This window comes from Malaclemys terrapin, chromosome 4 (genome assembly GCF_027887155.1).
Source record: "Malaclemys terrapin pileata isolate rMalTer1 chromosome 4, rMalTer1.hap1, whole genome shotgun sequence".
Lineage (NCBI taxonomy): Eukaryota > Metazoa > Chordata > Testudines > Emydidae > Malaclemys > Malaclemys terrapin.
Genome location: NC_071508.1, coordinates 30,628,018 through 30,640,665, shown reverse-complemented (window position 1 = coordinate 30,640,665; position 12,648 = coordinate 30,628,018). Strand labels below are relative to the sequence as shown.

Genomic DNA, 12,648 nt, shown 5'->3' with positions numbered 1-12,648 from the left:
AAGAGAATTGCTGTATATCCTTTAGAGATGTGTTCCTATCACTTGGACTATTAAAAGCTGTCACATTGCCAGGTTTCCACACCCTTTCAGAATGTGACACTACTGGAAGGTTGGCTCGAAAGGCCAAAATTATCTTACTGGACAGTATTTGATTAATAGAATCATAAAACCATAGGGTTAGAAGGTACTGAAAGGGTCTAGTCTAATCCCCTGCCAAGATGCAGGACTGGCTGTGTCTAAACCACTCAAGACAGATGGCTATCCAGCCTCTTTTTGAAAACCGCCAATGAAGGAGCTTCCACGACTTCCCTAGACAGTTTGTTCCACTGTTCTTATAGTTAGGAAGTTTTTCCTGATATTTAATCTAAATCTGCTGTGCTGTAGTTTGTACCCATTGCCTCTTGTCTTACCCTCTCTGGCAAGAGAAGACAACTTCTCGCCATCTTTTTTATGGCAGCCTTTCAAGTATTTCAAGACAGCTTAATCTCCTCTTTTCCAAACAAAACATACCCAGTTCCTTCACCCTTTGCTCATATGGCTTGCATCCATTCCTTTGATCACCTTTGTTACTCACCTCTGGATCGTTTCCAGTTTTTCTACATCCTTTCTATACATTGGTGACCAAAATTGGACACCGTACTCCAGCTGAGACCTAACCAGCACCGAGTAGAGCAGTACTATCACCTCCCGTGACTTGCATGCTATGCCTCTGTTAATGCAACCTAAAATTGCATTTGCTTTTTTCCCAATCACCTCTTCTCCGCCTACTCCTGTGCACACACTGCTTGGCTATCTTGTTCTTTTTTCCCCAGGCCATTCTTATTCCAATGATGGCTGGCAGCTCTGTCCCCCATTGGCAGTTATGGCCTCTGAAGGCAGTCCTGATAGTAGCAGTCCCTATCAAAGATAGCTAGACTGACTGACTCTTCCTTGTTGACAGCTGCTTTATGGGCATCCAGGCTCTTTGCCATTAAAAGCCTTAAAATGAGTAGAAGGATCTGGAAACAAAGAAGTGCCAGCACCATATGACCAGCCAGCTCTCTGTAGATCACAAGCAAGTGCTTTGCTGACCCAGCTTTAGGGGTAACCACTCCTTTTGACAACAACTAGATAAGATGTGATTGGGGGAGATGAGCTGTACCACTCCAGCTTCATGCCTGTTCTCTGATGAGTCAATTGTAACTCATACCCCTACAGCAGCAGCAGCTCTCATGCTAGAGATCCCCCTGGCAGCTTTCTCCTGACCCCTTAACTAATCCAATCTGGTAGAAAACCCTTTTGAATTGAAATAGAAGTTTTTTGAAAAATGTATTTAGTGTGAATAATTTGATCTTGATTTCTTCTTCCAACACTGAAGACAGAGTAAAAAAAAAAACCACCATGGCTTTTCTAGTTCATTTTCCTTAAAATAAAGAAATAAATAGTGGACTTTTCTCGAGCAAGTGGAGCCCACTAATGTAAAGACCAATCATGAAGGAAAGGGAAACTGCATTTCAAGCTCTCTAAAAACATCACCATTTAATTTTATAACATAACCAGGGGTTTATTCCACAATCGAAACTGCAACATTTGATACAAGATACCCAAAAAAGGAGAAAGCCAAAATACAGCAGTGGCAATTACTTTACAGAGCTTTTTCGGTCTTCTACCACGCTAGTCCATCAGTGACACTAGGACCTAAACATTTGCTTTCTGTACATCAACCAATGCTAAAAGCACCAACACGCTGTTCAGAATTGTAATTCCAGTCACTGCAACCAGACATAGAAGTTATTGCTCAGATAAATAAACCTAGTCTACAAAAAAAATACAAAGTGAAAAAAACTAAAAGTTTCCAAAGAGTAAACAGAGTTAACAGAGTAAACAAGGGATATCCTCAAAAGAGGATCTATTGGGATTCATGGTGCAGTTTTTCTGCACCTAAACGAAGTTGAATTATGTATGCTGGTATATCCCAGAGAGAGGTAATTTAATGCTGTACAATAAAAGGTGCATGTTTCAAATGCCTTCCAAACTGGAGGAAACCCCTACTAAACAGTCAGCATTTCAAATCTCAACAACCACAAATAGCTCAAGAGAAAAAATACAAAAGTGTCAAAAATTGTTTGAGTTCTGAAAAATGATCCCATGAGGATAGAAGTAGCACCATTTGCAGCCTGGCTCTTAAACTAGCCCTGTGACTTTATGGAGAAATTCTGATAATCTTCCTTAATGGAGTCCTGACTGACTTCTGGTGAGTTTTACTTTCAATATTGAGAGTCCTTCCCAGAACAGCTGATGCAGATGTAGTCTTCCTTCTCTGCCATCTCAGGAGAAATGCCCACACATACCTGATGGAACCACTGATTGCAGCTGCCATCACACTGGACCCAATCCACCTAATTGCAAAGAGCAGACAGATTAGTGTTCAGAGAAAAAGGCAGCAGATAAAGTGCAAACCTTCTGTGGTAAGTTATCTTCAAGCTCTTAGCAATCTACCTACTTGAACCAGCCAACATTCTACCCTGAGGGACTGGCTTAGTGACTGCTAGGGGCACAGTCAGCTTGCACTGTGGTCAGTTTCACAAATGTAACTAAAGCAGTTTGGTGAAAAGCAGTGTCCTCCCTACCACTCGCACACAGTTACCTACCACTCCTCCCTGAGGAGGGGGCTTGAATTTTGTTTTTTGAAGTTTTTGAAGTTTTTCTCCCATCACTGTGCGCAACCCTCACAAACAGTAGGGGAGCTAACACAGGCACCAAAGGGGCATGAATATAAAAACTCAGCCCCTGCTGTGCATGTACAATCCCGGGACTGGGCACATCAATTGCCTGCTGCCACATGGTGCTTTCCTTTATACTGCATAGGGGAGTGTCTATGCTCAGTGAACATGAGAGCAATAATCTCTAATGCCCTAAGATTTTCTCTTGGGCTTCTGGTGCTCTCCCAGCCTACTGTACAGGCAGTGGGGGTGGAATGCTCTTTGCTGCTAAATTCAAGGATGGCTCCACATGCCCACATCTCTCCCCAGGTCTATGCAGAGCTCCTTCCAGCCCAGTGAGGGAGGTCTGTGTGAAGCCTCCACCCTCCCACTTTGCCTCTTATTATGTTTGGCTATGCGGGGGCCAGAGGGAGTCTCTCATTGCTCCTGTCTGCCCATGCCATGAAGCCTTCGTATACCTGTATCCCAGGGGCACTGGTGGAGACACAGCCTGCTTGCACCCCGTCATCCCTTCACTGCATCACTCTGGCTCAATGCAGACACTCTCCTGCCAGGTTTGGTGCTGGAGTCTGAAAGGATGGTGACTGCTTAGCTCTCCTCTCTGACTCTGGGAACAGTTCCAGGTAGGGAAGAGGGACCATCTTAGTTCCCAAGCTCTGTGGGGAAGCTGTACTGGTGAGGCTCCTAGAGTGGCTGAGAAAGGGTGTGCACTTCTCCAGAAAAGCAATGGACAGGGATGTCATCATGTAGGAAGTTAGGTACTAGGTGATTTTGAAAATCCCACTAGGTGCTTATTTGCATCTTTACGCCCTTAAACACCTTTCAAAATCTGGCCCAAAGTTGCCAGAAGAACAGAAGGAGTTCTCTGTCTAAATCACTGTTACTTTCAGAAGCTGATGTTGTAACTTAACAAGAGCTGAGAACAAATGTACATAAAGCAATATAAGTTTTAAATCTACTGTGTCCTAATAAGAACTGCATAATTTGAAACCCAGAAGGATATAGGCCAAGAAGTTGTTAGCTCCGCCCTATGACCTCATCATGAAAATTTCTGTTTGGAAAAAAAAAACCTCATTCCATGTTACCTGTTAGAGGTGTAGGGAGAAGCAATGGCTGAGCTCCATGCATTATTTTTACTGCATCACTAAGGCCTTAGCCCAGTGGTTCTCAACCTATTTATTATTGTGTTATGTGGGACACAGCTTGAGAACCACAGCACCCGCCCCCAAACCCTCTACAGTCCCCTATGCCCAGCGTGCCCCCCTGCTCAGAACCCCCTCCACAGAGGGGGCCAGGAGGGGTGCCCTGGGTGGGGGATCCAGACCCCGCGGTGCGAGGCTGGGCAGCTGGACCTCGGGACCCCACTGTATGGGGCCGGGCAGCTGGCCTCTGGACCCCCACCCTGAGTGGCTAGGTAGCCAGGACCCCTGTGCCGGGCCAGGAGTGGAGCCCCAGGCAGCTAAAACCTGGCACCTTGCAAACCCAGGGTTCCCAGCGCCGCCCACTCCCTCACAGCTGAGGCCCCTCCCGCCCCAAACCTGCCCAGAGACCCACTCTCCTGCTCCACTCACCAGCCCCCTCCTGGTAGGAGCCCTCCTGCAGGCTGCCAGACACTGTCTCCCCCTCAGCCAGGCCTGTCCCCTATCAGACCAGAACAGCAAATCTTGAATTTTTTTTAGCACACAGCTGGGCTGCAGCTGTGTGCTAATTGGGCCACATGCAGCCCATGGGCCACAGGTTGAGATCTGCTGCCTTAGCCACTCTCAGAAATCACATGAATTAAACTAAATTGGGTCAGAAACTGAATCAGTAAAATTAGAGCAACCCCCTTTGTGTGGGCACACAAATTGGTTTACTAGTGGTATATCAGAGCTTATACCTTTCACAGAGTTCAGCTTACTCCTGAGACAGGGTTTCTCCCAATAACTGAGAAATTCTGGAACTTGTAGCCCAGTAACCCTTAGATGCTAAAGCATGTTGGATATAAAAAGACTTGCTTGCCTCAGTCTGGGGGAGGATCAGGGATATGGTAGGACCTGCTGAGTTTCTCTCTGCCAAGGAGGAGATGAAGGATGGGCAGGTGTGCTAATCTTTGCAAGGGGAAAGTGCTAAAGGAAGAAGCCTATCAAAGAAGCCTTAGAAGCCCCATTTGAGACCCTTGCATTAAGAGGGGAGAATCCCTGAGAAAATGAAGGTGCTCCAAGACTCTGAGGGGGCAGTACCCAAGGAATTTGGTATGGTTTGCCTTTTTGGACTCTGTCTACCTGGAAAGGGGATTTTTTTGGCTCAGCCAGAACCATCCAGCCAGTGGGGAAAGTGAGGCATGGTCCCAGCCTGACAATGGGCAGGTCAGCTGCACCATAACGTGACTAATATCAATTTATTTGGTAACAAGCCAAACTACATTAAATTGGCATCAAACATTCTTAAACTGATTTAGGAATGTCCACTCAAAGGGGCTTGCGTTGATTTTGATATTTCAGTTGAGAAACTGATTTAGCTGGTGGAAACTTTGTGTGTAGACACAACCTAAGATTTTTAAAAACAGCCTTTCAAGCAGCCTTTAAGGAGAAACAGTAGTAACTTTTCTATCAAAGAAACACAGTAGGATTGTAAGAAATCTGGAATTGTAAGGATCTCCCTCCAAGCTTAATAGGAGATGCAGCAAGCAGCAGCCAGTTGCCAAATGGCCCTTTTAGAGCTACTTCTGTCTACCTGAAAAGTGAGTTACTGGAGACACTGGGAGAAGTTCCTATGAAAATGTGATTCTATTCTAAGTGGTTCCAATAGTTGCTAGGTACTCAAAGAAAAGTTCCTGTAGGGAAGAGACTAAAGGCAAGGATGAACTCCTCAGGTTTTCCAGGTGCCCAGTGTCTGAAATAGCTCTCACTCTCTTTGTCGATAATGTTGGTCTAACAAAAGGATTAGGGAGCAGTTCTGATATCACCTGCTCCCTGCATTCAGTGCCCCACAGCAGGCTTCCCATTCACTGACCTCATCTCCTTCAGGCTGCAGGCAGTTCACCGCAGGGCAGATTGCATCTTCATCCTCCGAGTCCTCCTGCTCAGAGAAAGACATATCCAAGGGAAGCAAGTGGCTTTCGCTGGAGTGCTGCGCCTCAAAAAGCCGTTCTCGCTCTCTCTCCAGTTTACTATTGCTGAGATCCTTGGAGGGATTCAGCTTCAATTTCTTCTTTTTGGGTGTTCTCAGTTTTTTTACTCTTGCTCTCTTCTCACCACAGAAGCCCTCTCTTTCAAAGCGCCTCTTTAATTTTCTCTCCACAGAACCAACTCCATCTTTCTTCCCCCGGCAGCACTCGTTCTAGTGGGAAGGATATTGAAGCAAAACCCTAAGGACTTTAATCCGTTATTCAGTGATCTATCTTCCCCTCCAACATATCACCCATCCATTGCTACACTGAAAGGAGGGCCGCCCTCTATGGCACACTAAACACACTCACTCTGCAGCTATTCTTAAGGGCTGAATATTGGGTCAAAGCAAGAGTTGGAATGAATGAGTGACTCCCTCCTTTCTTTCTCTCCTCCAAAGCAGCTTTACAAGTTTCCAGTTTCCAAGGAAAAGCCTCCTCTTCCCCACTGGACTCATTAGTATCTGGTTACTATTAGAATGAGAATGGCCATAATTAAGTCATATAAATGACCAGCAAATGCAGTTTCAGGATGCAGAAATGCAACAAAAATTATATTCACAGACAGAGAAACCTGCAGAGAGAGTTGCACAAAGTTCCCAATCCCTCCTGAAGACAGACAGACAGACAGACACACACACACTTTTGAAGTTTACGGAGTCCAGTCAGAACCTCTCTGCTTGGGAAGGGCCCCAAACAGAGGGATCTGTGGTGTTGTCAGATACCTGCCTTTTCACTTGTTGGTCCTATTGCTGACCTCTGTTCTGTTTGCAGAACAGGGCTGTGCTTTGTGAGTAAGATCTGGTAGAGCTCTTGTATTTCAGGCAGTGAAACCTGTAGCAAATGGGCCTCCATCAGCAGCTCATCCAGCTCTGCGCTAATGGCTACAACAACAAAACAAAAATTTTAATTTTCTAATGTCAAGGCTTGTGATAAATACAGAGATTTAGAAAATTCTTTCCCAATAGTCAGGGCCAGATTAACTTTTTCTGGGCTCGGCGCCAAACATATTTGTGGGCCCCCGTTGGGGAAATAGGGCATGTGATGGCGGGCCGTCCACAAAGCGAGGGGCCAGTTGGGGGCAATGAAGTGCAGTGCGGCAGGACAAGGGCACTGTTTATAAACCCAAAACTGCTAGATGCACACTGGCCTGCCCAGCACAAGGGCACTGTTTACAAACCCAAAACTGCTAGATGCACACTGGCCTGCCCAGCCCTGTGCTACCAGCGTGCCCCTTCCACACTGCCCCCTGCCCAGTGCCCTGCCCTTATGCCAGTGCCCCCTCACCCAGAGACTTCCTCCACAGATCCCTTGCCCAGCACCCCCTGCCTAGAGAACCTTCCCGCTGACCTCCCACCACATCTGCACAGCACCCGGCACACCGCTCCCCTACTGTCCAGCACCCGCTTCACAGTCCCACCATCACAGTTGTACAGTGCCCCATATTCCTGAGAAAATTCTGCATCAAATTCTGTGTATAATATTTTAAAATTCTGATTATTTATTGTAAAAAAAAAAAAAAAAAAAAAAAAAAAAAATGTGGGAGCTCCACCATGGCAGTGAGGAGCACAGGCCACTAGCTGCATGGAGGTGGGAGAATACCCTGCAGCCTCCCCCAGCCCCCTGGGACAGGGACTTGGCAGTGAGGCTGAACCTGACCCTGCCACAGAACAAGGGCCATGCCTACCACAGAAACACCCTGGGGCCCTGCCCCTTTTGCCCCAGGCACACCAGATGTGGGCAGGGAGGTTCAGCCCAGCAGCAGGATCCAAGTGCAGAGGGACTTAGTGTGGGGGTATCCAGATAGGGGTAAGAGGGTTCTGTGTGAGGGGTAAGAGGGTTCTATGGGGGGCAGTCTAGGTACAGGCAGCTCAGTGGGGGATCTGGATGCACAGGGAGGTGCCAGGTGCAGGGGCAATGGGAGTCTGCGGGGGGACCAAGTGAAAGTGGTTGGAGCTCAGCGGGGGTGGGGGTGGAGTCTGGGTGCAGGGGAGGTGGGGTTCATTTGGGTGGGGGTGTAGGTGGTTGGGGCTCAGTGGGGAGGGTGTCGGGGGGGCTCATCGGGGTGGTACAGATGCAGGGGAGGTGGAGCTTGTCAGGGTCAGGGTTTGATGGGACTGCTTAACAGGGGAGCCCCAGCTGCTACCAAGGGGATCCACATGCTGGGCACCCGCTTCCCCATCCCAGGGATTGGTAACCTTCAGCCCGCGGCCCGCCCAGGGTAAGCCCCCTGGTGGGCCAGGCCGGTTGGTTTACTTGCTGTGTCCGCAGGTTTGGCTGATCGCAGCTCCCACTGGCCGTGGTTCGCCACTCCAGGCCAATGGGGGCTGCAAGAAGCCGCGACCAGCACATCCCTCAGCCCACGCTGCTTCCTGCAGCCCCCCATTGGCCTGGAATGGCGAACCGCGGCCAGTGGGACCCGTGGTCGGCCGAACCTGTGGATGCAGCAGGTAAACAAACTGGCCCGGCCCGCTGTGGGCCGAAGGTTGTCGATTCCCTGCCCTATCCCCTTCTCTTCCCGATCCCATGCACCTTCCTTCCCCACTGCCTCTGTCCAACCGTGGGCACTCACTATTGTACAAAATGAAGGATGGCTCCCAGCACACAGAAGGGAGCTCAACCAGCACTAGGACCCAGAAGGCGGTGTCCAGCTGCAAAGTCCAGGGAGCTGAGCAGCACCTTCTTTTTTCACCTGGGCTACGCAGCTCTGCGTTCACAGAATAGGTATGCTCATTCCACCCCCTTCCTCAAAGCCTTGCCCCTTCTCTGCCTCCTCTCCCCAGTGGCGAGCATGCTGTGGCTCCGCTCTTCCCCCTCCCTCCTGCCGGCAATCAGCTGATGGGTGGCAGGGAGAGGGAGGGCGGGAACGCAGCAAGCTGTGAGAAAAGGCAGGGGAGGGGGAGCTTGGCTGTCCTACTATAGTAGGAGCCTCAGTGCCAGCAACACCAAGCTTCTGCCCTCTGCAGGGGGGGGGGGGCGAAGAGTAGGCCTGGCCGGGGCCCCCTGAAGTGTGGGCCCCCGGCACCATGGCAAATCTGCTACTGCCAATAATACATAAATCAATAAAAAGGAAAATTTGGGGAAGATTTTTTATGCTTAACTAACAGTCTTTGTGCAAAACATCTCTAATAAATCTGGTCAGATACTTCACTTTTCATCTCTAATTACAACAATGTAACTGAAGAAAAGATAAAGGCCTGTGCAGTAACTTGTGGGCAGTCATATGGTGGTGGAGACTTTTACCGTGAATAGCCCCGTCAAACTCTCTGGGTCACCATCATAAAAATGACTTATTCAGTGTCTGGGTTATTATTTCTATCTCAGCTGATAGGCTGAGGGACAGGCATCTGTCTTAGCTGCTTCTCACCAATTTGAAGCAACATGAGAGAGAGAGTTAAATAATGGTCCTTTGAATCAAAGGAGAAAGATTTTCAGAATCACAAAAGAAAAAGGTGAATCAGATACAAAACCATGGAGAGAATCCACAGTAAAGCCAAGGATGGGCGTGGGAAGTTACTAATACAATACTTTTGTAAATCTCTAACTGAAACTAAAGGCTGATACCTAAAACTGTTTCTCACTGTATAATTACTGTTAAGCTTTAATACACCCATCTTTTCCATTGAGCTTTTAAAGCAGTTTAAGGCATAACTCAAAATTCTTATGTAAACACATGAACATTTTTGTACAAGGACTCTGTGCAAATGAAATGTGTACTGAATCCATAACTGACTGTGGAGTTTTAGAGCATCTCTTTGTTTAAATTTACACCATAGCATTCTCAAAAGACTGTTCTAAATTGGAATACGTAAATAAACGTACAATTATCACTACAGTTAAGTTCCATATTAACAGCACACCAAAGTAAAAACTAAATATAAGGCCAGACCTTGGCATCTGAAGCAGCAAATGTCTGGAGTGAAAGGCAGGAAGCAACAAGGGTGGCTTTTGGAGACAGGTGGAAAGATGCCATTTGTACTGGTTTGGTCCACATTAGATCATCTATGCTAGGCAACAGATCAGTATGATAGTGGATGTGTCATTTGATTAGTAAAAATCTACAGAAGTGCCATTTCAATGGTGTCACCCTCTGCAGCATGGCAGCAGGCACTCACTGCCTTCCTGGCTCCCAACTCCAGGCCCTCCGATTGATGGAATTTTTGATAATACAATGTTGTTGGAAATGGGTCAAGTTGGGTATCATTCGAAAGACCTTTCTTCCATGGTCTACTGGTACCAAACATGACAAACCTAGAACAATTATGTAGATACATACGAGAGAAAATATTTAGAAATCAACTTTTTAAAATTATGTTTTAAAACAGGGATGCATTGCTTACATAACAAAAGAGAGACATTGACTTTTGGTAAACGTAGGGAAGTCAGCCTGGTCATGTAGGACTAAAAACATTTACTCAAAGTCATCTCGGTCTAGGGAACCACTGATAAACACGTTATCATACTGATCCTCATCCATGCTGCTCTTGCATATCTCTATACAAGGCAGGTTGCTGGCCTAACATTTGCAGTGTGGTTATCATCTGGTCTTTGCACAAGCAGTTGATTAGCTGAAAGATTGATTTAGAAGTGCATCGTATTTCACACGTAATTGATATGATCAGTCCATTCTCCAAGTCCCATACATGCCCAGTTGGGAAGGGTAGCTTTGGATGCACTAAATCATCCCAGAGCCATTCCATTGCTTGACAATTTGCCCTCTTAATAGCAGGTATAACTGCACCCCATCTTAGTGGCAATTTTTCTCAGTTTGTCTGCTTCTTGGAAAACATCCACCAACATAGCTCTGCAAGTGTCATAATGCTGGTCTTCAAATTGTAAGCCAGGCATATGAATGCCTCCAGTGCATTTATGACCTCATAAGTGACTGTCTCAGCCATTCCAAGCACCTTCAGAGCAAACAGAGTATCTTCGGAGGCTGAATCAAATACTGTCTGCTAAGATAATTTGGTCTTTCCAGTCAACCTTCCAGTAGTGCCACATCCTGAGAGGGCATGGAAGCCTGGGAGTGCAGTGACTTTTAATAGTCCGAGTAATAGGAACACATCTCTAAAGGACATACAGCAATTCTATTCCCCAACAGCAAGCACAAAAAACAATCTTGTGGAAGTCTTAGGTAGTGCCTCACATAGGGCACTAGAACATGTGTGTCTTGTACAAAAATCTGGAGTTCAGTAGCACCTCTCTCTGCAATACTGATGGCATGCAACATAATTTTAATGACAGCCTCCCGATGGGAACTATGAAGGAACTCCACTGAATAGCGTGAGGAAGTAGCTTCATTACACCATGAAATGACAAAATTCTTCGAGCAATTTTTCGCATGCTGGAGCGTTTTTCCTGTAAAGTATAGGGTTAACCTGTCCTTCATGAGAATGTGTGACAGTAACTTCTTCATTGTGACATTGGAGATGTTCGTGGAGTCAATTATTTTGTACTGAAGAGGTGCAATACCATGAAGTCTCTTCTTTCCGGTAATTTTTAAATTAATTCCTCTACATTCATTTCAAACAGGAGGGGACTTTGTCATAGGTTCAGTATTTCCTCTGTGTCTTCATAATGAAGTGTTCAGCCAAGTCTTGGCAGGTGTTAACGGTTTGTTGAGAGCTTGTACCTCAGCCATACTCTAAATGCTATGAAGAAAGGCCTCTGCTGCAATAAGGTACCAGTCACATTGTTAGTAAGTGCTGGCTTAGAAAGGCCATGCAAGACATGCATTTGCTTTTGATAGTGCCACTTCTGATAGTGCCACATTTTTTGGATCTTTTAAGGATATGCGCTGTGTTTCATTTCCGCAGAAAGGATTGCTAAAACTGTGTCCACATCCCATAGTTCATCTTCAACAAATGGTTTAAGAGCCTTTCTGTTAAACATTTGTTCCTCTTCAATCCCATTCAAAGCACCTACGTGGCAATTTATCAATTCCAGCTGAGTCCCACAGTTTGCAGTAGAAAAATAAGTATGTTTTACATACATTCTTGGTGTGACACTCAATGTGATACGCAATGTCATATGCGGGGCTCTCTTTTGTGTCAATGCACCACTTACCTTTATTTTCCATGCAACATTCTCACCAAAATTTGACTGCTTCATACAGTTTCTTAACCATCTCATGTGTTGAAACAGTGCTTAATGGGCTCCTTCTGGCTTCCCACAGAAGAAACAGATGTTCTTTTTGAAACACATGCCAGGGGGCCTAGTATAAGGTGAACCTTGCCCACAGCGGGCACTTGTCCCAGCATCTTCAACTTTTTCCTGATGCTTGATGTACTTCCTTTCCAACCTTTATGGGTGCATGTCTTCTAGCATGTAAGATGCCACTAAACGTTGTGTTTAACCAGGTCCTCCGCGGTGGTATTGTCCAAAGATTCAGCTACTAGTCAGTATGCTTCATTTCCCCATTGATGTCTAAAACTATCAAGACCACAGTAAAAACAAGGATTTTGTAATAAATTACTTTGGGATTGTAATTAATTATGTCATGTATGTTAGGTAACGATGCGCATACCATTTGCAGATGGATTCCATAATTTCTGGCTGGATGCTGACGTCCTAACCATTGCCTCACTACAACTCTTTTGAAATGATAAACAAAATTGACAATCAATACACTAACCCGCTTCTTTTTTGCGGATGATGGCGAATCAATTTGAAGCACTCCTATTTATGGTAATCGGGAACATTACAAAATATTAGTCAGGTATGTGCTGTGCATTAACTGACATCACAGTACTGTCAGTTGAGGGCCACAATTTAACTTTGTGAGAGCTATACGTTTGA

The 12,648-nt window shown here is 46.1% G+C and overlaps 1 protein-coding gene across 2 annotated transcripts in view; it reads right to left on the bottom strand.

Moving 5' to 3' along the window:
* Positions 1–1,499: 1,499 nt before the first annotated feature.
* The window catches only part of KDM5B (lysine demethylase 5B), a 201,472-nt gene continuing 190,323 nt past the window's right edge, over positions 1,500–12,648 (bottom strand). For both annotated transcript variants that reach the window (XM_054025626.1, XM_054025627.1), the window contains 3 exons: positions 6,580–6,734; positions 5,697–6,023; positions 1,500–2,378 (listed from right to left, as the gene is read on the bottom strand). In XM_054025626.1, coding sequence (XP_053881601.1) covers positions 2,247–2,378; positions 5,697–6,023; positions 6,580–6,734 — 614 coding nt within the window. In that variant the 3' untranslated portion in view covers positions 1,500–2,246. The remainder of the gene's footprint in view (positions 2,379–5,696; positions 6,024–6,579; positions 6,735–12,648) is intronic.